The following is a 25936-nucleotide window of genomic DNA, read 5'->3' as shown; positions in this document are numbered from 1 at the left end:
TGCTGCATAGAGTGCTTTTCGTCATCATTTTTCTTTTGCAACCCTCTATTTTTTGTTTTTAAACTCTTCAACATGACACATTTTTACCTTCACTTGTAAGGCTTTGCTGGCACATCCTCTCCCCATCTCTTATTTGTTACTGAAACTACTCCGATCAGTCAGCGATGTCGGTCTCCATCATTAAATTGCTATCTTTTTCAAAAATGTGCTCTTGATCTCTGCTATGCTGCCCTTCATATTTTTGTCTTGGCAACACAACTTCTGCAAAGTTCATTCGCATCCCTCCTACATATTCTCCTTTTAGGTTGTGCTAGCACAAAATTGGGTAACAGACTCCTGTGATACTGATACTCTGCACATCACGCTAGCCAATATCATCTCAGTGTGTCCTTGCACTCCTGCCTCTGCTCGCAGCTAGCGTTTCTTCCCTGAGAGTATAAGGCCATTTGTGGCAGAGAACAGCAGTCCCCTCTGTTTTGTCAGTGACCAAATAAAAGCAAAGTTCCATTTCATGATTGGGTTTATGAAAGCACTAGCAATAAATAGCATACATGGTAAGGAGTGGGCTGGGTTTGATGGAAAACCAGATGACATAAATAATTGCATATTATCATCAAGCACAGAAAGAAATAGATTGGTTGCTGATACTCTGCCAAGTTGAACAACTCTTCTCCAGGTACGGAAGAAGGTTCAGTTATTGGCAACATACATCCTGATGCTTCTTATTGCAGAAAAACGTTTTTAAAAAGAGTCACAATACTGGCAGTTATTACCCTGTTGTGTGAAATGCATACTTAAGTATTTCTCTTTCAATTTCATATGCAGTTATTCAAAGTTTTACTTCCAATTTTAGAAGTAGCAAAAGTTATCACACACAACCGATATTCAAACTGCATGCAAAGATCGTCATGCCCTTCATTCAACCCACTTTTTCTATTATGTCTCCCTGTCTCTTAAAGTAGCATAAGAAAAACTTTTCAGCTCAAGTTTATGGCTGTAAGGTAGATGGCAGAGTACATTCTGCCATCTGGTGAGCACAGTGAGAAGTGCTCACATGGTCAGCATGTAAACGGATAAAATTGTGCCCATCTATTCCTGGGCTATTTTAAACACAGAAAAGAATGCAGTCAGAATAGCAGGCGGATCTAAGGAAGGATTTAAACCAAAGGCAAGAAAGTTCACTACAGCATTGCAGTGTGGTGGGAAGGGAAAACTGAAATACTTGTGAAATTTTGTAGAGGAAGAATTAGGCTGTGACAAATGGAAAAATAATCAGATGTAAATACAGAAAATAAAGTCTATATTTCTTGGTTGATTTAGCAGTTGTACTTTGCCCTTTGGCACTGTGCGTTTGGTAAATATTTTGAGCAAGACATTCATATCACTTTCTTTCTGAGAAGACTAGCATGATCCTAATCATTTAATGTTGTGGCTAAAGTTTGTGTTTTACATGCAAACAGGGAAACTTCATGAAGCAAAAATAAACAAACTATTTAAGATCTCAGCAATAAGGGTTTGACATAACCTAGCTTCTCGTTTGAGCTTCAAATGTCCCTCACTCCCCCTCGCAGGCTGTGAGTCAGCGGGGAAGGAGGATACTTAGATTAGAAACACCAAACTGTGGAACAATGATTACACAAATGTTATTTTGGTTGCACTTGAGATGTTCCTGCAGTTAAAAATCTGCTAAATTAGGAGGATTGCAGTGATCAGAACATCAGCTGATAGCTGTGAAGTTTTGACTTGATGACCCCAAATGGGGGAATCAAAACAAGTTTTTATACCACCCAAAACCATGACTCAAATATGAGCCCTTATCGCAAATAAGCACAATCTAGAACAATTATTTCACTTTTTTTTGGCAGCATTGGCATGGTGACCCTTCTCTATACTACTTGTCCAGTAGTTAACTGGTTATCCATTAATTGAAAGATGACAACTGACAATGTGAATCAGATAAAACAGGCCCACGAAGCCTGAAGTTTCAGGCCACATCATCATCTAAATCATTATTAAGCCGGTGTTATCACTGGAGGCATATAACACCGCCAACGTCACTGCAATGCTAACCGTTTTGCCTTAAAAAGATCTTTATAACTCTCAGCACTCTTTGGTACATGAAAACATACAAGCTCAAGTGAGAAACAAAAGCTTCTCAGTGACAGTTCTATTATTTGATCCAATATTGAATTCCAAGCATCCTCATCCTTTAGAGATGCTGAGAAAATAATGTTGTTTTCTCAAAGCCATCAGTCCCAACAGGAGATGCTTTGCAGAAACAACCGGAGCGGAGATGTTTGCAGCCAAGACTGCTGTTTGAATTCCTGCATTATGTACCAGCGCAACATGTGACGGTTATTTCATCCTTTATTCCAGCTACACAAGGACCCTTTTATCTTCTGTTTACCAGGGTGGGAATAAATACAAAGAGTTAATATGTAACCACCCTTTTGTGGCTGCCTTTATTTTTAGGGAAAGAAACGCTGGATTGAGGGTCATTCGGGAAACTGGTGGACCAGCAGCAATGTACTCCCTGGTGCTGGTCGTGTGTGCGGCTGCTCTGACCCACTCTGCTCTTGCAGCAAGAGGTAAGCGTCTTCCACTTTCCAATAGCCACCGCTACCATGGGGCGTGAAGGAGGGAATCTGGAGAAAGCGACGGAACTGTAAAGCCTTTGGATAGTTCTGGTCAAGTGTTTTTGAATGGGAGTTCTCTGAAAGCTGTTTCTTGTCTTTTTTCACTTCCTTTCCTTCATCTCTACAGCGAGGGGAATTTCTGACCCCACCAAACCAACTTGGATTAAAAATGAAATGCTTTAGTTTGTTTCTTAGTCCCCCTCGCCCCATTTTTTCCCCTATATCATTTACCATAATTGCCTCACTTTGAAGAACACCTCATAAATCCAAGGAAAAGCACTTTTTTTCCTCTTAAGTCTAACTGGAGCCACGATAGAGCTGCCAGAGAGAAGGGAAAGAATACATTTTTTCCTTGCCGATGCTTACTGCAGCCCTCCCTTGCCTCAGTAAGTCAGGTACCTGTAGACGCCAGAAGAACACTTAGCTCAGCATAGGGACATCCAACAGCTGGCTATAATACAGGAACTTGTGCTTCCAGTTTAGAGGTAAGAATATCTCAAACTTCCTGCCCACTTATTTTTCATTTTTTTTTATGAAGTGTCTCCTCTCTTCCAGTCTGTTCCAAGCCACCAGAAGTGCTCTTCGCCACAATCAATGTGGTCAAAACCGTGTACGACGTGGGTGAGGAAATCGAGTACACCTGCAGGCCGGGGTTTGTCCCCAACAATGGCCAGAGGAAATACACCTGCCAGCCCACCGGCAAGTGGCCTCTCAACACGCTCCTGTGCCTGCGTAAGTAAAACAAAGTAGAACTTACCCCCAAATTTTGCACCACCTCGTTGACATACCGTGTGCTGAGCTGAAAAGGATATTTTATAGTCCATGTGATGGATCTGATATGTTAAAACCGATATGTTTTCGTTCTCTGGTTGTTCTTTCCTTGCATTTCTAAGCTTTCTATATAAAAACAAACGCAGAAGCCATCTTGCTCCCTGCAAAGCCGCTGCCTCCTGCCAAGGAGTTGTGTGCTTTGCTGTATTTTGGGTGCTTTTTTGTTATTACTTTCCTGAGTCAAAATAGGTAAAAAACTTAGATTGCTCTAAGCTTTCTCCTGAAAAATAAATAGTCATCAGAAGACAATCTGGGTGTGGAGGGAAAGAGGTGAAGGCAACAGGAGAAGGAGCTTTCCATACACTTTCCCTTATGCCTCTGCAGCCAGAGAGTGATAGGGACTGGATCCGGACAAAGCAAACCTTAATCTGGCTCAGCCCAGCAGTGCTTGTACTTTAAGTGATGCACATTGGTTGGTAACATCATCTGCCTTTATTGTATCCATTACCACTCATTTTTATCATTTAATTGCAGACAATCATTAGAAGTGATTTAATCACGAAATTTTTGAAGCTACCTTTACTATGCTTTAATAGAGATATATAGTATTTACACTTAGGAAACGTAGCATACAAAAGTGGAAAAAACTGAAAGGCACCCAGACCCCTTTATCACCAACCTGTTTCCACTATCCTAGCTTCCTGCCTTGTGAAATAATAGTATCCTTTTTATCTTTAATTAACAGCAAAGAGATGTCCCACTCCTGGACAGCTGCAGCATGGAAAAATTGATTTTATAGACTCTCATTACCAGAGTTCTTTAAGTTTTTCGTGTGAACCAGGGTAAGCACTCCCTTTCTTAGGCTGCTAAATAAGTAATCTAAATCACAGCATTACACTCTACTATCACCTGTGGGAGCATTACTAGCCAGGGAACTTAGAAAATACCACCTTAAAACCCACCTGAACTTCAGACACTTAAAAATGCCCTATTTAGCGATCCTTTACTGTTCAAACTCTATTATTACATCCCAGGGCTTTGTTACTCCAAAGCAACATCTTACGGACAGGAAAACCATCAAAATAGCAGAGATTTTATACAAAGACTTATTCCAGACCTCTTTCCCCTGCTTTTTAAATCCTCTTATTACATCACAAGATGAAATCCTACAGCAGAGAAAGGATAATCACTGTCTAAGTTGTTATGCTGTCAGGCTCTGCAGACTGAAAATTTTGTTTCTGCGTCCTTCCAAGCTCAGTAAATGAAAACATGAGATTAATCCTCACTTAGTCCCTAGACCAAATGCACTTTTACTGAAGACTGCTTACTGATTCCAGAAACAAGGATGCATTTAAAGAAATAGAGTTATGATAAATGCAGGGATATAGTTGATAACAGCATACAATCATTCTACTTGCTGAGCAATTAATAAATAGTGCATACCTAGAAAGAGCCTAAGTGAGCCACAGTCTGGAGTTCACTGAAGAACATCAGTAGCCTCAGTTACTCCTTCCTCTGCAGGAGCAACAGAAGGAATAAATAAATTCAGCTCTGACATCAAGTGTAGCTAAGGGACCTGAATTGATTTAATTTTGTTAATGATATTTTACTAGGCTTCAGCTGTGTGATATTGAAATGATAAATATAGAGGGAGCATTTCTTTAAAACTCAGTGTAAGTAAGTTAGTAGTAACATGCGTACAGAGAACTAGAGAAGCACTTAAAGGGAGTGCATATGTAAATTAAACTGGGCTTTCTGCTATTATAGTAAAATAAAGCTCTTCAGTACCTTTAGGTATTGAGTGCTGAGGTTGTTACAAATAGACTGATCCTAATTGCCCTAAACAACTGGAATTTCTCCTGAGAACCTATAACATTAACATCATTGATCAAAGATCAATGCTCGCTATTTACGTATATCCACAATATTAACCAGCGATATAAATTATTGTAACATCAAAATAGAATATTGAGTTGAAAGTACAAAACATCTTTTTTCATCAAGTATTCTTTCTAGAAAATTTTAATACCTGAATAGTAACAATTTTTCATATTTGAATCTAAACTTCCTTTGAGGTTAATAAGTGCTTGAATCAGAGAAGGATTTCAGAACTGGACTCTTTAAGTCTGTTTGTGAGAAATGGAAACCTTTTTTTTGCAAAGAACGAGTTTATTTTTCTTCATATAAAGGTTCATTAAGCTTTCTGATAACCAGGACTTTTGGTTTTCAGCTACAACCTCATTGGGACAAGAACAAGCCAATGCATGGCAGATGGCAAGTGGAGTGGAACTGTCCCACAGTGTCAACGTACGTGTTTAAATACCAAAAAACTATTCTATCCTTACAGGACGGCTGCTTTACACTGCTCAGAATTACATATACTCTTGTTCAGAGGCCTCCTACTGTGCTGTGCAAAAAGAGATTAGGAAAAATCAAGAAGCAGCTTATATGTTTGGTTTTATATGTGTGGATTTTGGTTACAGAGAAATACAGTTTATAGGTCTGTGTGAAAGGCTAGGATCAGGGATGCTATTTACAGCTGAAGGTAAGATGCTTATCCACTCAAATTCATTTTCCAGGTATATAAAAAGAGGGCATTGTCATGCTTTACAACTGTTATGCATATTTTTGCTATAACTTTTCCTGCATAAACACTCTACTGAAAAAGCTATATATTGCATAACATTGTGTGAAAAATACAGAAAAAATCATGAATTACGTACTCTAAGGCTTCTGAGACTTTAAATCTGATCTTTTTGTTTTGGTAGCTACACTTCCATAAGGTATTTTGTGGGCTTATTTGGCCATAAGCGTGTTGTTCCTGTGATACTATTAACAATTCGATTTTTAAGATTTAATTCTAAGAATATAGTATTTTTCTAGCCGTGACTTGTCCACCTCCACCACTTTCTGAATTTGGAGTCCTTTCTTACCGTCACGTAAAACCTGGAAATATTTCTTACTACATGGACACGATTATTTTTGAATGTGTACCACCCCTTGCACTTATTGGAAATGAGACAGCTACCTGCCAGGCCAACGGGACCTGGAGCAGCATTCCGGAGTGCAGGGGTAAGTAACTTCCTTTTAGCAGCATTAAAAAATATAATAGGAATCCTAGAACTGTATATATCAAATTATATGCATAATTTTTTTACAGAAAAATATCATAATGCTATTAAAAACATACACTGCAGTTATTCTGAAAGTCTGAATTGTGAATGCAATTGTTTATTTATTGTTTTTTAAAATATTTTCCTCTATGTTTGCCTGTGAAAGAGACTGAAATGAATCGCCATGAAAGTTTTAAGTATACTTCCAAATCAATACTGCATCTTCTAGAACTGCAGCATTGATAACGTTTTTTGCTTGTTTGTTTTTGTACCACAGCTGTCACATGTCCCGCTCCATCAGGAATAGAAAATGGATTCTTAAATTTTGCTGTTCGTAGAACATACCACTACAACGAAACCGTCAGCTTCAGCTGCCAATCCAGATACGTGCTAGAAGGACCTAAGCATTCCCGATGTGAAAAGACAGGAAACTGGTCCACAAAGCCAACCTGTAAAGGTATATATATTCCAGCTGTTAGAAACAAATTAATCAAATTTAATATTCCTGAAAGAGCACTGCTCTGATTGTTAATGAGCGATGGCACCTTTGTGGAAGAGCTGCCTTCTCGCAAGTAAACTGAAGCTGTAAATTCAAGGCCTCGATAACCTACGATGGCTCCCTGCATTCAACATGGCATACCGTGATGTATCTGAACTGACTGCAATAATCAGCTACAAAAATTTATGATGTCTGAATATTTCCTCTCCTCTTCCTATTTGATATAATTAGAAATTTTACTGGGGCTGGATATTCACCAGAAACTTCTGTCCCTACACATAGGGGTGAAAAGTTCTTCAACATCATAATACCAGCAGAAGTACTATATATGTGTGGGCCACGGTATTTTTCATTCTCAAATGTCACTTGTGCAAATTTATCATGGGATCTAATCTACCTATTTCTAATCTAATCTACCTATTTCTCAAAATGGCACTCTAGTTATCCTTATGTATTGCTTTTAACTGTACTCTTTTACAGAGCCATGTAAAATGCCAGTTAAGAAAGCTGTAGTGTTATACGAGGGAGAGAAGAAAAGAGTTCAGAGTGACCTTAAGGAAGGCATTCTGCATGGCGAAACCGTATCCTTCTTCTGCAAGAATAAAGAGAAGTCCTGTGCCTATACTGTGCCCGTTCAGTGCGTGGATGGCAATCTTACTCTCCCTGCCTGTTTCAAAGGTATGAGCCAGGCTAATTTCAAAACAGCGGCCTGTGCGTGTCGGGGGGCAACGTCACAATTCGTCTTCAAGCCCTATTTGACCAGCTAGTTTGTCTGTCTTGTACTAAAGTTACTGGGCATTTAGGAAGACCTAAGCTAAGGGGAGAACGCACAGCGGTGTTTTTCTGTGATACACCGGGGCCCTGCTTTAATCCCTCTTCTTTTCTGAGAAGGCATTATGCAGAGGCCTAGCCCAGACAACAGGCCATGGGTAACGTGTTCTGGGATTTCACGAATCCTCACATCAACTTCTAGAGCCTAAATATGGCTTCAGCCTTGAAAATCGAGCGCATTCGCTTCCCCTCTTATATATATATATTTTCTGCTGAAGTATTGCCACTTTACGCTGACTGGTTCTGACATCGGGTCAAGCATTAAGAAGCAGCTGACAGCCATTGTGAGGAACTGAGGCTGGAGAAACTGGCTTGCAGGCACACAGGTGTTTAGAATAAATAAACAGACTAAGTACAGAAGTTTGTCAGCAAGACAAAATGTTTTGCACGTGTTTTTATCAATATTCCTTGCAAGTCTTATTTTCGTTTTGTAAGCAAAGGAAAAAACACAGCCTAATCCATGGTGAAAACATCCTCCCTTACGTTTGGCTTAGCTTCAGATAGATGTAGCCTAACTTTTATTAAAATAGAAATTAAAATAGCGTATTTCTTCCAGCGGTTTTGCAACGATGCAGAAAATCACTGCTTACCCAGCTGTGTCCGCAAGATGTATTGTTTTCAGCTATTGCACGTTTTATTATTTTAACCTGAGTTCTCAACCTCTTGCTTTCAACAGAACGTGGCTTCTTTTCAACTCTTGTGAAGAAGGACCCATCAGACATGAAACCATGTGAAGATCACGAATGAGTTAAAAAAAAGAAATACAGCGCTAAATGCCTTACTGAGGCAAAACATGAGATGTAAGAAAGGACAACCTAAGTCCTGTGAGGGTAAATTCCAGGTGAACTTGGGACTCTCTGAGAACGCGGTTTCAGCTGTTTTCCCTACTGCTGCTATTAGCAGCCTCTTTCACAAGCTATGACACATTATTTCAGCCTTTTTCCATTAACTTCCATCTTCTTTTTTCTGCCTTATTCAACATCCCCACAACACTACTTCTCTTTCCATATTGCCAATGTTTATGTAATTGTAAAGCATTTTCTCAATAGCAACCCCTTTAGAATAAAGTAATTTTCCGCCAATAGTGTGTTCTTATTTAATATTACCTAATCCTCAATCAAATCCTTCAGCTCTTAACTGTTTTATAGAGAAGGCCTTCATCATTAGTAATTAGCTGGGTTCTGATTCCATTTCCTTTCCCCTGTGATAGGGAGTGAACCTTCAATTATAGAGAGACAGAGGGTCATCATAGGATTTTCCAGAATTTATGTAAGTAGAAAGACTGAGTTTTCCAAATGCGTTTAGAAGCTGTCCGATCATCATTTAAATATCGATAGCATCAGATAAAGAATTCTTTTACTCTTAAAAAAAAAAAAACTTGCTAAAATTAATAAAACTATTTATGTTTTCGTGACTTGAACTTCACCTGAAATGATTGTTTTAAACATCAGTTAATTATTACCACTGTTTAAATATTATGCAACGTAGCTGATTCCTTTTTAAAGAAAGAGAACTATGCACCATTGAGCAATAATAATGATTTCTGGTCAGTAAGTAGCTCTGAAGTAAACTATACTTTTCATTTGATTTATGATACAGGTAGATCACATGATCCACTCTGGCAATTTTTGTGCTTATGTCCGTATTTCCATCCAGAAAAAAAAAATATAATTTCAACCTACTAGAAAGTGATAAGTGTACAACAGATATTCCTCTGCAATAGATTACAGCGAGTCACAGGTGCTTCCCTCTGAAGTATAAAATCCTCCTCTGTGATTTGAAGCAGAAGTAAGCCACACAGTAATCAGGCTACTTTAGAACTTTTAAAAAGATCCATTTAACATTAACACCAAGATCAAACTAGAACTGTAAGATGCTAAAGCCACCATTAAAAAAACCTTTGAATGTACTCTTATTAGCTTTTCTTCTTTTAAGGCTGCACATGAATATTTTAACAGTATTCTTCAAATCATTTGTTCTTATACTTTGTATTTTCAAGAAGAGATTGAGGCAGGTGTTATTAAGTGTTTAATACTTGCACTTATGAGGAGTTCAATTCTCTAATGTAGAGAGAGCCTCTTCAGTTACCTGAGTAAATTTCTCTATTTTGTGGGTACAATGTGCACTGTTTTGCTTCCTAAACATGTTTAAAAGGGATCTTTGAACAACATCTGAGAAGCCAAAATATTCATAGCCACCTTTAATAAACACATAAATCATCTGGCAGGAACCTATCTGTTTGGAAATCTCCTCTCAACGTTTTGTGGATAAAACATTGGGATCAGGATGTTCAGGAAGGTAGCTGAGACACCAAACAGTTTAATATTAACTTGTCTTTCATAGCTAAACACTGTGAAGTTGGGATAAGTAAAGCTAGCATTTGCTGCCACGCAAATGCTACTTTTCCCTGAAATGATTTGTATTTTGCACAAAAACAGTTGCCCCAGGAACATTCAGATTTTTCTAAGCTATGTTAACAAGTTATCCCAGTTACAGCAGGATGACAACTGATGACGACAGCTGGCCCTGCTTCCTAGCTGAATGTGCAGTATTTGACTACTTGAAAGAATCACCCTTAGGAGTCAATGTTCGTACGCTGAATTTATTGTCTAGTCTCCTGAAGCAAGAAGGGGAGGAGGGCACTGCGAGTGTGTGACCTGATAAGTCTTTGAAGTAGAGAAGTGTTTTTGAATTGCAACTTTTCAGACATGAAAGGTTTGCTTAGAAGGTCTGAAAACTAATGTATTGCAACTAGAGGTGTTCCAAAGGCTGGTGTGAGTGAATGAAACCTGCCTTTTTTTTTTTAGATGTTTTAAAGAATGCCGTAAGCTGTGCTCATGTTACTTGTGGCAACCTGCTGAGACAGTTTCAGAGATAAGAGAACATTGTGAAATGAGTTTTGAGGGAAAAAAAGTACCACGTGTTTTACTTAAATGAACATATTTTTGCAATTCAAATTGGGAATTTGTTCTGTTTCTGGTGTGTTCTACAACTGTGTATCTGGAGTGCTTTCCTTTGGAGTGTCAGTGCACATCAGTACTCACAATGTCCAGACTGCAGCTTTGGCCAAAGACAAGACCGCAGTCATTGCTTGAATCTTTTGGTTTTCCTTCTGTTTGGACAGAAGTTATGCAATTGTCAAATCAGTGCAGGTAGTCTTCAACCTCTCTGGCTGCTATTGGTAATGTTTTCTGCCCTGCCTCATGTTCTTTTTCACCAGCAAATACGTTTTTTCAGACTATAGTGTTTTGTGATGACGATGACAGAGAGGTATATTCAACTCTGAAAGCAATCCACAGACATGTATCAATAATCATCAACATACAAAAACCTTGGTTTAGAAATTCTAACCTTTTGAAAAAAAAACTTGAAAAGCCTACCTGGAAAGAAATGTGTACATCCATAGGGCCTCCCACGGCCTAGTCAGTAACAAAACACTTGTCTGTCTCCTGTGATTTGGACTAACTTGAACAGATCGATTTCCTAATGATTACAAAATTCCCAATCTGGGTATCCAAAGTGGTAGTTCAGAAGTGAAAATGTATGCAAGTTCAGCTGTTTGAGCAAGTCTGTTTCCTGCGAGTCTGTGTTGCAAAAATCCACAGTATTTTAAAACATTGAAAGTAGTCATATCTTCAAAAATATATTGAATGACAATTATTTTAAATTTAGAATTTAAAGATAATAATCTTTGTAATCCACTCCATCAGTTATTTTTTGCACTGCTACTATGCAAATGTTGATTGAAGGAGTTACATGAAATCTATGCAGGCAATCAGTATAGCTGTCATAGCCATCACCAAATGAGCACTGATACAGAATCATTTCTGCTGGAGATTAGCTGAGAAATAATACAGCCAATTTTCTACCATACATTTAAGAAGTTCTTGTTTAATTTATATGTGCATGTGAATCAAGCTTAGAAGAGTTGAAAAGTTTACATGTTCTAGATGAAAGCACTTTAGATGCTTTATACACAGTAGGCTAATGACAGATTTTGGGGAAAGAGAAATACTTAAATCAATCAAAGAGGTCAGAAGTTTTATTTAGAATCATACATGCATGCCAAAGAGCTGTGCGGCTGAAGAGCTAAAAGGACTGGGAGGTTTCTCTAATTCTTTTGGACTAATTAATGACTTTTTGATGTGGCTACAAAATGAAAAGCATAACCTCTGACTTATTTTAGAAAGGTCGGGCATGGACTTCTCAAGTGGTGTTTTTTGTTTTTTGTTTTGTTTTGTTTTGTTTTTTTCCACAACACTCTCCTTTTTTCTGCTCTTAGGATAGCTTCATAAGACAGATAAGCAATATTAAGCATATTAAGTGGTTTAAGATGAAGCCAAAATTGATCTATTATCTACGAGGATATACTTGAACAAAATTTACTTAGAAATATTGGAAAAATGTAGTTAAAATCGGCTCTGAAATTATTCGGCCTGCACCTGCCATTTCAGTGTCATTTTATCTGCTCAGTGGTACCCACTACGAAGCCACAAAAACTTTGCACAGGACTCAAAAGCTACCTCTGATTTGCTGACCTTCCATTTCAGAGTGCCAAACATTTTTCACCAAGCTTTGAGTGGAAGCATTTTTGATTACTGATTTTGATCGTAACAAAGACGTGGACCAAACAACAGCTAAAAAGTTTCAGCTGATATCCAACTAGCAACAATTAAAACAAATAAGCAAAGGAACACAGCCAAACCAACCCGGAGTTGCCTCCCACGCCTTTTACACCTTTGTTTTTGTAGCACAGGTTCCACCACAGTGCTGAAGCACCTGGCACATCTCCTATTAATGAGGTTCTTAGTGAACCTCACAGAATTTCTGGCATCTCCTGCATCTCCCTTTGTGCTCTCTCAGCATCTGCTGGACCCTTTTGGGGTTTCTAGTGCGTGCACAAACAGGTATCAGTATTTATGCATGCGTGTGTACATTGGGGGAAGAGTGTTGGGCACAGTGATGACTGCAATTTAGTTTTAGAGACACACCAACTTCCACAAGTGCTTATTCACTCATGGAAATCCACAAGGTGATGGTGTGGTGACTTTGAGTGCTGGCTCAGGCCAGCAGCAGCCTCCAGGACGGTGGCTGAAAGGGGTGACAAGGTGACATCCATCACCCCAGACACCACAGCGTACGCGGGCACTAACTGCATTTCTTAACACAGCACAACCGCCTTCAACACACATCTTTACCTCCCCGAATCTTTATTTGTGTGTTTCCTTTTCGTGCAATACAAGCAGAACTGGCCACAGCTCCTTCTGTGCGCTCCCAAACCCACCCGCAACCCAAAAATCCTCTCAGAGCTCCCCTCAGAAGCAGCGCCCCCACCCCGGGGCCTAGCGGCCTCCACAGCCGTGCCCGCAGCGCCGCTCCCGCCCCTCGCCCCCCTCAGGGCGCCGCCGGCCCCGGGGCCTCCACAGGGCCCGGGCCGGAGCCGATCGCGTCTCTGGGCCACCCCCGCGGCACAGCGCGGAAACGGAAGGGGCCAGGCCGGGGCCGGCTGTCAGCGGAGGCCGCCGGGAGCGGGGGTGGGGTCGGTTTGAACCGTTGGCCGCCGGCCTGTCCCCGCACCGGGGGACCGGGAGCCGCCGGCCCGGCCCGGCCCGGCCCGGCCCTTCCCGTGCGGTGTCACCCCGGGCGCCTGCTGCCCCCCAGGGCAGGGCCCGGGCGCTGCGGGGTAAAAGAGCGAGGTAACGCGGGCGATGGGGACCGGGGTAGCGGTTGGGGTCGGTGGGGTGACAGTGGCCAGGGGGAAGCATCAGCCTGGCTGTCCCTCCGAGCTTGTCACCGCGGGAGGTGTCGCTGAGGGTGGCAGCCGCTGCAAATCCCCTCAGGAAAGCCCCGCAGGCGGCAGCGCCGCGCGGTGAAACCGCAGGTAACCACCCGGAGGAGGAGGAGAAATAAGGAAATAGCGGCTCTCACCCTGCGGGGACGGTGCTGGAGTCCCGGGCCGGCTGCAGGGTGGGCTGGGCTGGGCCCGGCTCTCCCAAATCCCAGTGCTGCTCAGGAGCCGAAACACGCAGCAAACCCTGCCTGCTCCCCTGGGAACTCTGTGGCCAGAGAGCTTGGACAAAAAGCTCCTTTTTGGCTGTCTTTTTGTTTTAACAGGATGTTTAATATTCTGCCAATACATGCTAGTTGTGCCACTTCCAAGTCTGCTTGGTGTTTTTCCTCCAGTTGCTTTTTTCTTCTTAATAAAAAAGTTTACAAGTTTGCTAATTACAAGGAAGATAAACTAGTATGAACGTAGCTGTTACATAAATTAACGTAGGTGCCGTTTCTTACAAATTGTGCCGACTGAATACCTTTTTGTGTGGCTGGCTATTTTCAAAACTAGACAAGCGTGTTCTTGTAGAAGGTTTAATTGAACATCATTTGTAATGCAAACTACGGTTCTTTTTGTGTGAATTTAATGAAAAAGTTTCCTTTTCTATATAGTTTCAAAGGATGTCTTGGCATGGCCCAAGATGAATAGAGATCATCATAGAGCGGTATGCAATCTCATCTACTTCAATATGAATAATTTTGCAGGTTACTTTGCGCTCTTTCAAAATGAATGGCGAAGAAGAAACGTGGGAAAAACTAGATGCAGAATTTGATCACTGCGTTGTGGATATGAAGCCTCATGTTCTAAAGCTACAGCATAGGTCAGGTAAATGTCGTAAAACGTGTATGTAGAGAAACACTAATAACAAAACTCTAGGTTACTGGTAATTATTATGTGTACTTGTTTCACTTTAATGATTAAATTGACGCTTAATGCCTGAAGTTACATGGTATTGTAATATATACCCCCCCCCCCCCCCCTTCCCCCCCCGGAAAAAAAAAAGTTTAGGTTGCTGTTGCTATTATTGTTTTGAACTTACCTGTATTATATTGTTGACTGCAAATGTGATTTTGCGTAAATATATTAGTTTCTGTGTTTTTAAAATTGAGTAGAAACTAAAAGCTTTTAAAAGGCATTAATTCTGAGATTGCATTTACCAAATTGCAAATATTTTTTAGAAGTTTGTTTTTTTTTAATTTGGGTTAGGAACTTGTAATGATATAAGTGTCAATTCATAAATAACGTTTTATGAAGCTAGTGATTAGGAACAGATTTATTATTATTAAATACATGCAATCTACAAATTGAGGCCTTGATTTGTGAATATTTAATCATATAAGTAGTTTCATTATCTGGCAACAATGCTTGTGTAGAGAATTTTAGAATGAATGAAGACTCAATGTGTTCATAAAATATTATTTCTCATACAAGCTGTATGTTTTAGTTAAATACATCACCTTGCAGTGAGTAACAGCCCTCAGTTCCTGATGATTTGAAGGAGTTCAGAAATCTTTGTCATTTGTGGGCTCTGTAATCATTAGAGATTTAATCTGAACATGCTGCTTTTAGAAGTCATGTAAGCTTCTAGTAAATGTGAATCTATAGAAAATAATTTCTGAATGGCAGAAATCTGAGCTATTGTTAAAGACATTTTAAATCTAGGTACTTTGGTTCAGTCATTCGGGTTTTTTGTTGACTTTGCTTTAAACATTTGTGTAGAAGGTAAACATCTACCAAAACAGGGTGACCAGTAATGGCTTTTGTTATTTCTGTGTGTTCAATTTTCTCTGATTTATAGTAATATTATATATATATATGCATATAATATTTTTTAAAATTTATTTTAGAACGACAAAGATGTGCACTGTGGATTAAAAAACTATGCGAACCCTCAGGAGCAGGTACAGGAGTAGCGGGAAGGAAGAATCGGAACCTGTATGCAAGACTTCTGCTCCACATGCTAAAACGGGGTTTGTTAGAAGGTCCTTTTACACACAAACCAGAACCAGGAATACTGAAAACTTTACCTTCGTACATGGTGAGTGTAACTTTTTTATCAGTTAAACTTGCTTAAAAGTATTCTGAAAATACTTTAAAGTCTTTGATTTGGCATAAATGTGAAAAAACTTGAATGAATCGAGTGGATTTGTGTGTTGGATACATTTATGTTGTACGTCTTGTAACTAGTGTTAGAAATATCTTTATACGCAAAAACCTTTTATGAGAGACCTGTTTCTTCTTCAAAATTCAGCTTCTAAGGGGGCTTATAAAAATAGGTGTCCTGAAGGAACAGGAAGATGATTTCTGTCTAATTTTTTCAAAGGATGTAATAAAAAAACCTAAACTCTTTAGGCTGTATTTTGTCTTAAACAGCAGATATCCTTGTGAGTGTGGAAGTGTGACTGGTGTGACTTAAGCAGTCTTCCATTCTGCCTTTTGCTGTGAACTCCAGCCATTAAAACTTTATGAAAGAAAAGGTGACGGTATTTCTCATAGGCATTGTAAAGCGTGTAGTTTTCTGAAGACCTGAATATAGTGTGGCAAGTATCAACTTTACCGAGAAAGTGCAGGACCTGTCCTAACTCATACTAAAGTTACCCGTACTGAAAGAAGTAAAGTACAGGAAAACACACCATTGCTTGTTGTACTAATCCCCATGTGTAGGAAGGGTTATATTTGCATACCTCCTTGACTTTACGCAGAAAATAATTCATATAGTGTAGATATTCCTGCAAGAAATTACATTAGTAGTGTAAAGAATGTATTTGTGTAAATATAATACTGATTTTGTATGTATTTTTTAACTACAGTCAATTTATTTTGATGAACCAAATTCACCAAGAGTTCGGAGTAGTAGCCCAGAGTGCTTACCTGACTGGGTAATGGGAGAACTAGGAAACAGTGAATCCAAACATGAGGAATTGTCGAAAATATCTTCTAAAGAAGAATCATCTTTAGCGACATCACTTACATATGGGTAAGATTTCTTCATTTGCTTTATTCAGTATTTGTTTCATATTTAACATATACTTGGCTTGATAAGCTCTGCTTGTTTGAATTTGAATTCATTACACTTTCTCATGGGCTCGTGTTGAATACAGTATTTGTACTTTATATACAGAAATTTCATTAATAGCTTATATCTTAATGATCACTGTTCTACTTTTTCTGTTGTTTCGCTCCTCTGTTATGTTTACTTCCTGTAAGTCATCTTCCAAATCTCATGGTTCTATCTTCTCCCCTTCCTGTTATTTTCCTTTCAGTTACAGACAATATGGAAAATCAATAGGGCAAACAGTTTGGCAAATATAGCAGTGACTGAAAAGAAGGCTTTATAGTGATTTGGTCTGATGATTACCATGGGTACTCAAAGATGGCCCAAAGAGCCCGTTTCCTAAATGATCTCTGTCCATATTTTTGCTACGTTCTTATCTCACTTTATGGTAATAGTATATCCTCTGTAGACTTCGAAAGTAGATAATAACTATTGTTCTGACATTCTAAACATCTATCAAATAAGCTGATACTCTGATTATGTTTTTCAGACTTCAGATATTATGGTGGCAAAGCACAGTGGTCGCAAGGCAAGAGACAGAATTCATACAAAAATACTTAATTGGGAGAGGGAAGCACAGACAAATGCACAGGCAGGAAGGAAGAAGTGATGTGGTAAAAGACGATGTAGTTGAAGACTCTCAGGCCACATTTTTCTTGAAGTAGATCAGAACAGTTACTATCCCCCTGGAGTTCCTGTGCAGTCTTCTCTTTCCAGTTTCTGTACATCAGCATACAAGAGTGGTATTAATTAATGAAGCTGAGGTAGATTAATCCTCACTGTTTCTATGCAGTTAAAATAAATGGAACATACAATAAGCAAATGACAAAAAACTTGGGGAGAGTAAATGTATAATATTTTTTAAAATATGTTCTCAGATGATAATGCTGAAAGGAACTTCACGTAAAATAGTTTTTAGTGGTTTTTCTCTAGAGAGAATAAAAACAGGAACAAGCATACGGGTGGTAAATTTAAAGAACGTTCTGTTGTTCATGGTCAGAAGTTGGAGGAAATTGAGTAGTGTATCTCTGAAGATCAGCAAGTTTTGTTGTCCTGTGACAAAGAAAGAAAGGTTATGGATTTGATGCATCTTCTTGCAAGCGTGATAGTTCTTCTAATAAAAACTTCTTGGCCTATTTGTCCTGTGTTTCATGATGGCTTCTTTAGGAAATAGCAGAATTTCTTTTTCTCATTAGTCTTTTGAATCTTGGATTACAGGTCAGAAGCTGTACTTTTCAAAACTTGAGGATAAAATCTCAGAACTGCTGTCTGTGGGTTTGTTTGCAATAAGTTTGTCCTTGTCTGTACAATCTCTCATTGAGTTTGATTTAATATATTTTGATTTACATCATGCAGTGTTAACGACTAGGACTCTCTTTGCCTGTATCTTGCATGTTTGCCATTAGGACAACACAAAATTTTAAGTATTGTTCGTCTGCAGCTGTACACCAGAATCCTGAGTATTTGTATCTGTATCTTGTTCTTGCAATCCATTGGGACAGCCTCTTTGTAAGTTTGCAGGTGCCAGCAAGCTTAAGCAACGTCTGTATTTCCAGTCAACTGGGTATAGAGCTCTTTGTTTTCTATCCAGCTTACAAAGCAAGAAGGTAAAGGGGTGAAATGCATCAGGTTATTAAGTCTTGATTTCCTTATGGCTTAGAAAAATGTCTCTGCAGTATCAAAAATGTACCAAGCTGGTCAATGAACACTGTTTACATAGGCTTTTTTTTTCTGTCCTATTTTGGTGGGAATCTTAGGTAAATTTAATCTACATTCTATTCTTAAATATTTCCTTTCCTTCAGTTTTTCTTATATAGTGCTACTTTGTACTAATGATCAAGTTCTATGTTCATTTTTACATAGCTGCATTTCAGTCATGAATGGATTTGCCTTTTGTTTGCTTATTTTGACGTTTTAGTTAATGTTTAAACTCTCAAATCCTTGCAGAAAAAAAGCACTGTTACAGGTAGCTCTGAATTATATTCACACCCTAAGTAAGCTCTGTACAAGAGGAAGTGTTTGCTCTCATTCTCTATGAAACTTCTGGTTTGGTTTCACTGCATTATGAATATGCTCATAGGTTTTGTTTCAGAAGACTAAAGCTTTTTGATGTGTTCAGTTATATTTTTCATAAGTGTTATAATTAGCTATGTTTTACGGACAATTATGTTTATAGTGTACATTTCACATTCCTTCTATCACTGTGCTCAGTCTTGCAGTTTCAAGTTGTTCAGCTGTCATTTTTACAGGTGACAGGCACTCTTGCAAGTTATGTCATGTTAATATTCAGTATTTTGAAACTTTTCCTCTTATGTATCCATTAATTATGCAATTGTAACAGTCATTTAAAGAGCAGCAGTCCTATTTCCAAGTCCTACAACATTAATACTAAGGGGTCTTCTGTTTGCTTATACCCTGATATGACCATGCCGAAATATCATTCAGGCCTAATAATGTGGAGTTGTGCTGATAGAGGTAAATTACTTCTAATACCTAATCTGGCATTGATACCTGTACCATGCCATGTTTGCAGCATTTAAAAAAAAAAAAAAAAAAAAAAGCATCTAATTGCTCTGAGTTCCTTACTTGTAGTGTCAGCTGGGGTGTTATTTGAATAGGATGTGAGGCAGCATACTCCTCCCTCTGTATCCAGCTTGTGCTTGTCCACTTTTGAGGAAGGCTGAGGCACAAGCCTGCCTACTCCCTCCCTTGTGTTCTTTACTATTTTTTTTTCCTTTTCTCTACCTGGATTATAGTAGGATATTGGAAGCCTGACCCCTTTTCCCCTTCCATATCTGAACCCAATATTTAGCTAGGTCTCTCAAAGTTCCCTGAGATGTGGGCAGGATAGTGAAGCTTTATTTCACTTTTTTTTTTTTTTTTTTTATTTGGTACCGTGGGCTTTAGCAATATCTACAGTGGTGATCAACAGCTGGTTTCCAAGGCTCTGGTAAGTTTTCAGGAGACCCATGTTGCCCACTATACCATGCCAGGAGAAGCAAGTAATTGGTTTAATGAGTTCTGGAAGTGAAACCTAGCACTATAGGCATGGTTTTGCTGATGTGTACTCAAGCTGAGAATGGAACTGTGTATAAGGAAACCTGAATTTGTGTTGGCACTTGCAAATTTTGATATCCCTGTAGATTAACAAGAATTAATCTTTAAGGCAGTGAGAAACTATGTTAAATGCGTGAGTTATGTGGGAAGAAATACCAAAGGTGAATGTTTCAGATATTATGTTTCATGGGGACAGTTTCTTTAATACTTATTTACAAGTGTCTATATTAAGATTGTGTTTTTCTTTGAATTTGTAGTTTTGAACGTGCCGTCAGTGCAAGTAAAGAGATTAAGTATAAAAATCTTCTGGAATCTGCAGTTTGTAAAGAGCCAGCAGATGGGGATCTTGTTACGTTTTACTTGTCTCTCTACTTCAGAATGTGTATTAGGAAAGCTGTGTCCATAGGCGTGTGATATATTTAGTTTGATGGAAATTTTATGTTCCAACCATGACTTAATTCTTACAGATGGGCTAAAACATTTTCTCAAGGCGAAACAGATATGCCAGTGAGACATGCTTATGAGTAACTTCTTCATGTTTGTTTATTCGAGATTCTCTCCTCTAAAAGAAGCAGACAAATGCAGAAGCTTTGTTCAATTATTTTTATCTTACAATATACATGCTATGTGTGAAGATCTTGCCTTTTTACATAAGAAGCTGCTTATCTGGCTAAATAAAAAGTATGTTTGCTCTCCTTCCAAGTAAGATTTGTCTAAGACCAAGCAAGCAGATGCTAGAAAGCTGCATCTTTAATATGAAACTTGAGAGAACAGGTTTTAGTAATATGTGGTTAGGTTTGGACAAAAATCTGACCCTTCTGACTGTAGGAAAATTCTACTGTATTTTTGTAGCATTACAGGTTATGCCTCAAAAACATTGTTAAACGTCAGTGTGTGGCTGTGCTATACCGGGAGGAACCAGTGAGTTTCCCTTACTTTGTTCCTAGTAGGAAATTATTTACTAATCTCTTTTATTAGCAGCAAATTGCTTCCTTCTCCCATGCTAGTTCAGTTTTTGCTGAGGCAGGTCAGAGAGCTAGCGTCAGGCCTGACCATTCTTCACTCACCTGCTGTGGAAGGAAAAATAAATAATCTTACATAACATCTTATGCTTTCTGGAGCCTGACTCAGTAGCAGAAAGCTAAAGGGAGTGAATGGGTGGTATACATTTGGAAAGAGTGGAGTTGCAGTCCATCCTTAGTGGTCTTTGCAGAGCCTGTTTATAGAGAAAAAGTGACTTCCTTTTGAGTTCCCTTTCAAAATAGCAAGTGCAGAACTAAGACTATATCTAATTTTCTTCATTCCTTTTTCCAATTTAAAAATACTACAGGTAGCCTGTTGGCTGGTTTGGATATTTATCTATAGTCCTTAATCTCTCGATGATAGGAGCATGAATTCTTTTCTTTCTTGTTTTAAATGAATGAAACTTTAATTGCTAGGTAACCTGAATGTTGTTTGGAAAAGTCCATTGATAAAAGTGCAGACTTTCAGTGAAAGACAACAAATCTTTGCCTTCTAGTAAGATGATTTTGTGTAAAATGAAATTTTGGTTAAGATATGTATGATTTAGAATGCTAGAGAAAGTCATTGTATTACTATGTTTCTTTTCAGCTTTTTTTTTTTATCTCTAAGTCTTTTCTAACTAAACTTATCTAATTTACTGCTAGTAATAGTTACTTTGCATCCATGTATGTTGCTCATGTTTACTGGTGCTAGATGGGAAGATATGCTTCCAGTTGTTGTATTTCACAATTCCCTGCTGTTGTGATGAAAGCTGGGCTGGTGTGCTTCATGAAAAGCTTGTGTATGTCTTCCTAGAAGTGACTAGTTTATATTGTACATCCAACGGTTGTCTTTCACTTCATAAACACTTAATTCATCTCAGTGTCTTTTGGCATATCTTACAGTCTAATTTTCTGCCGGATGGAAAGAATGAAAGGCATTTTAATGGTCTGACTTGATTTTAATACTATGTAGCTAGTCACAGGAAGGTGGATTGACTAACAGGAGTCTTTAATTACTTTAATACATTCAGAATTGACACCCGAGTATATGCTGAAAGGTGTTTTGCTACCGTTTTGGATCCTTTGCTGTATCAACCTGTTTAACAAACTTTTGGAGTTCTTGCGTTGTTTTTGTTGTTCTGTGCTGCTGTTCTCTTCTTTCCTTGTTCTGTGACTGGGAGGCATCTCTTGTCCAGGTTCATGAATGGCAGGTATCTTCTGCTACTTGAAATCTCTTGTGCAAACGCTTTATGTTAACAGCTTTTTCAAAGCATCCTTGTGTCCTTTTTTTCTGTACTGGACAGAGTACTTGTTTATTCTGTGCTATATCCTGTATTGCTTTCTGGGCTTTTCTTACTGTCCCTCCCATGTATATCACTATAGTCCCTGAAAGAGAGCTGAAATGAGGTGCAGCTAAGGTAATATATATGACTTGTTTCTTTCACATGTTACTCTTCACCCTGGCCTTTCAAGTCATTGCTTTTCTATTGAGCTGTTTTTGTGGTTCTTGTCCTTGTCTTCAGGTTTGTATGTTACATGAAGATATACCTTGAGCTAACCTCATTTTTAGGAATTCCCAGACTAGACTCCCCTGTGGTGCGGACAACCAGCATCATCATTCCTTTTTTGTTCTCCGAGTTGTCAGACTTTATCCTATGCTGTCTCATGTGCTTAGGAATTTTGTCTTAAAAACGTGTTCTCTTAAATCAGCCCTCTTGGTGAACTTAGGTTTATTCTAAAATCTGTTGAGAGATGTTGAGTAATGTAGTAACTGAGAAATGCAAAAAACACTTCTTAATATACCATATATATATATACTATTTTTGACCTTTACATCTGGATAATCATCTACTGTCGTAGAAAGGATCTTATTAAGGGTAAGCTCTGTTGTGTGCCACAAGCATTAAAATTATTTTATTTTTGCTTACTTTTATTATAACAACAGGGAGAGATTCACGTTCAATGGGAAGCCAACATTAAGATCACAGTCTACGAGTCCTCCTCACCGGACAGATGAAGATAACCTAGCTGCATCGCTGTCTGTAAGCTGCTTCTCCTTCTTGTAATAAAACCTGCTGTAGTTTCAATGAGTTCTTTTTATATATTCCTGTAAAGCTGTTATTTCCAAGTGCATGACTCATGATCCCTGTGTACAAATGGAGATATTTAGGAAGGAGTGACATGGACTAAAACTCATCAGCATCTGCCCTTTGTGCACAGGAAAAAATTTCTGGTAGGATACTCTCGATTCATCCTAAAGGTTGAGCTATGTTTAGTATAGTGTGTTTAATGTCAGACGTGCTGTTATCCACAGGCTTTGCAAATTGGCTGTATTGACATCATCTTGTATTTGCAATAATAGATTTTAAAAAAATCTGCATAGATGGATTTGGCTCTCTTTAATGACAGCTGACCTTTGTGTGAATTTTGGACAGTTTGTTTTATCAAACTCTCAACAACTAGCATTATATCTGACTGAAAGACAGCAGTCAGACTTCAAGTGAAACTGTTTTAGTCCAAACTATTTAATGGTATTGTATAACAGCAAGCATTTGAAACTAAAATTACTCCTGAAAAATTAAAGCTATCAAAACATATGATGTTGCTGTTCTCTTTTACAAATGTGTTTTGTAGCCTTTTAACATCCTGTGTTCGTTACCTCAGAGAAGTCCATCTCCTCTAGTTTCTTCACTGTAGTCAGTGCATCATTTATAGGTCCCACACCTCCATGAAATATTTTATTTGCTGTATGTATATTCTAGATCTGCCCACGTTTATTTCTTGATTGTATCAGAGGAACAGCTTAGAACAATTGCAGCTGGGAGTGGGCTATTGACTTGCGAGCAATTCAGATAGACTGTTCTTACTTTTCTTTACTGGGCGCAAATAAGAACTCCTGAGGAAGTGAACTGCAGATAGGTGAAACTGGAAGCTTGTATGGCTCTCCCATCAGCTGCCAAAGACAGTTAGGTATGGCTCATTTCTAGAGTGTGTTCCCTGAAGAATGGAGTTTTGTCTTATTTATTTTGTGAACACACCCTGTGTAGAGCAGGCCATTGCTTTGGAATTAGTAAGTAAAATAAAGAGCTATATTAAAGTGAGGTGGGAGGGTGATTCATCCTCCTCTGAACTCCTTGCTAGCACACTATGCTACTGGTAACTGAGCTATTTAGATTAAAGCTGTGACAAGTACCATGACAGAGTTAGGAAGAGCAGAGTAGGCATTACCAAATTTAATGAGAAGCTTTTTTTGCACTATGTCGCTATCAGCTCTAATGATATTTCGTTTGACTTTTTATGTTCAGGACCATCATAAAAAAGCCACTGCTTTGGATGACAGTGACCTCGAAGCACGTCTCAATAGTTGGAATCTTGGGGTAAAATAAGAAGTGCATTATTTATTTATTGGCTTGAAATGCAGACTATATTACTAAAGAGTTTTCATCACTGAATTTAGTCGTCAAAATTTTGTGTATGAGTCAGTTTTTCAGAAATGAAATTATAAAGCTTGAAAATGCTAATAATGAATATATGTCCTCTGAAGAGGAAAAATGTTCAAATGCCTTATTTCTAAGAAATAATTTTAATATATTTACTGATAAGTTAATGAAAATAATACCTGATGGTCAAAACCAAATGTCATACTCTGGCAGAAACACAGACTGTTTCTAGTAAACTTGAAAACATTACCTTGAATTTAAGTTAGTATAAATAGTAGTTTGGCTTTCTACGTGTGTGTTATTTTGTTTGTTTGTTTTTAAATATAGAAATATAAAATTTGTAAGCCATTAATGCAACTTAACATTTTTGGTTAGGCTTTGCCTCCTGTTGGCAAGGTTCAAGAGGCTTTTCAGTGCATTAATCTCTTTTCTTCCTTTTTAATAACTAGAATCTTTAGTCCAGGCGGTGGGCTGTTCCTGATGGAGAAAATAGGAAAGCACAAAAATTCCTCGAGTAGGAGTCAGAGGTGTTTCCAAAAAACTTGATGTAGACATCAGAGTAATTTAAAAACATGGAGGAACAGACAAGTGTGGTTACATTTAGGAATAAAATGAGTTTTATTATGGGGAACATGAAATCCTTATGTAGGTCATGTATTTCTAAGGTCACATACTGAATTTAACATTGCGCTATAGTTGCTGCTTGTGGTTCTAATGCGTTTTTGCTTCTGTGATATGCCTACATCAGTAGCTCAGACACTTTAAATTTTAATTAAAAATAGTGTGAAAAGTTTTAGTAAATTTTGTGCTTTCTCCACTAAGAGGTCAAGGCTTAACAGACTGTATTACGAAGAGTTCAGATATTTGTTGTTAGCAGTAAGAACTTCCTACATGAAAAGTAAAACTTGCATCACTTTGCTAATATTGTTGCTTCTTATGAGTAACAAGATATTTTTTTTTCGTTTGCCTTGCAGCATTTCTGATTATCTCTATCAAACATTTTATTGTTCAAGGTCTTTGTATTCTAGGCATCCTTGGTTAAATGTTTTTTTTTAAAAAAGTTGAGTTTTGATAGTGATTAAATTTGCCTTTCACACAACGAATACTAAAACTAGCTAATTTTAAATACATTATAAAAATGTGTTTTTCTTAGTGTTATTGACTCTTATCTAAACCGATGTGGGACTATGAAGCGTTCGTGCCTTGAAGTTGCATTTGCAATGTAGAAAAGAAAAAATTGTTTTGTTGTTTGAAGGGAAAAGTGTCAGAGCCAGGAGTTTAGACAAATTCAAGTAATCTTTGGCCATGCTGTTACTTTGAACTTGATTTGTTATTCCTTAGCTATTTTAGAATATATTTAAAAATTCCTCAACTATCATATTTTATTAACAACTGCCAATAAACTTCTGCATGCTGTTGCAAATTTAGTGTACTTCATAAATGGGACATGCCCACCTTCCCTGTAGTTATTTCTTGAGAAGTAACTAAATATCATAAAATATATGTAGTGTCAGGAAAATAAGCTTGCTGAATAAGGGAATTATTTCCTTAGAAACTATCTGGCTGTTTTCTCCTCGTATTGGCTAAACTTGTAGGTTGTACACAAACAATTTTTGGATTTAAAATTTAAGTTATGTAGAGGAATAACAATGAACTAGACCCCTACATATTCTTACCCAGCCTACTTAGGTTTTTTC

The 25936-nt window shown here is 38.2% G+C and overlaps 2 protein-coding genes across 10 annotated transcripts in view; both read left to right on the top strand.

Moving 5' to 3' along the window:
* The first annotated feature begins 1991 nt into the window (after nt 1-1991).
* APOH (apolipoprotein H) lies at nt 1992-8932 on the top strand. Its single transcript, XM_080560613.1, has 9 exons — nt 1992-2137; nt 2473-2588; nt 3192-3368; nt 4153-4249; nt 5638-5714; nt 6291-6479; nt 6798-6977; nt 7500-7697; nt 8527-8932. Exons 1-9 carry the CDS (start codon nt 2118-2120, stop codon nt 8595-8597), a joined length of 1125 nt encoding a protein of 374 aa, XP_080416739.1. The 5' UTR covers nt 1992-2117; the 3' UTR covers nt 8598-8932.
* Nucleotides 8933-12813: 3881 nt separating this feature from the next.
* CEP112 (centrosomal protein 112) overlaps nt 12814-25936 on the top strand; it is a 163326-nt gene continuing 150203 nt past the window's right edge. For 2 of the 9 annotated variants that reach the window (XM_080560591.1, XM_080560594.1), the window contains exons 1-6: nt 12820-13546; nt 14388-14508; nt 15531-15721; nt 16494-16660; nt 22745-22841; nt 24105-24176. In XM_080560591.1, coding sequence (XP_080416717.1) covers nt 14409-14508; nt 15531-15721; nt 16494-16660; nt 22745-22841; nt 24105-24176 — 627 coding nt within the window. In that variant the 5' untranslated portion in view covers nt 12820-13546; nt 14388-14408. Of the gene's footprint in view, nt 13547-13583; nt 13732-14387; nt 14509-15530; nt 15722-16493; nt 16661-22744; nt 22842-24104; nt 24177-25936 lie in introns of those variants that run through there. The other 7 variants (XM_080560597.1, XM_080560593.1, XM_080560596.1 and 4 more) reach the window with 7 other exon arrangements.

Source organism: Anser brachyrhynchus, assembly GCF_964034855.1.
Source record: "Anser brachyrhynchus genome assembly, chromosome: 18".
In the NCBI taxonomy this organism is placed as follows: domain Eukaryota; kingdom Metazoa; phylum Chordata; class Aves; order Anseriformes; family Anatidae; genus Anser; species Anser brachyrhynchus.
This window is presented reverse-complemented; position numbering and strand designations above follow the sequence as displayed.

Bases quoted from the DNA above. Each gene is read 5' to 3' on its own strand.
- APOH (XM_080560613.1), top strand. From the start codon at position 2,118: ATGAAAACATACAAGCTCAA. The intron at 6,480-6,797 runs GTAAGTAACTTC...TTTGTACCACAG, and splicing joins CAGCATTCCGGAGTGCAGGG to CTGTCACATGTCCCGCTCCA. The intron at 6,978-7,499 runs GTATATATATTC...ACTCTTTTACAG, and splicing joins CACAAAGCCAACCTGTAAAG to AGCCATGTAAAATGCCAGTT.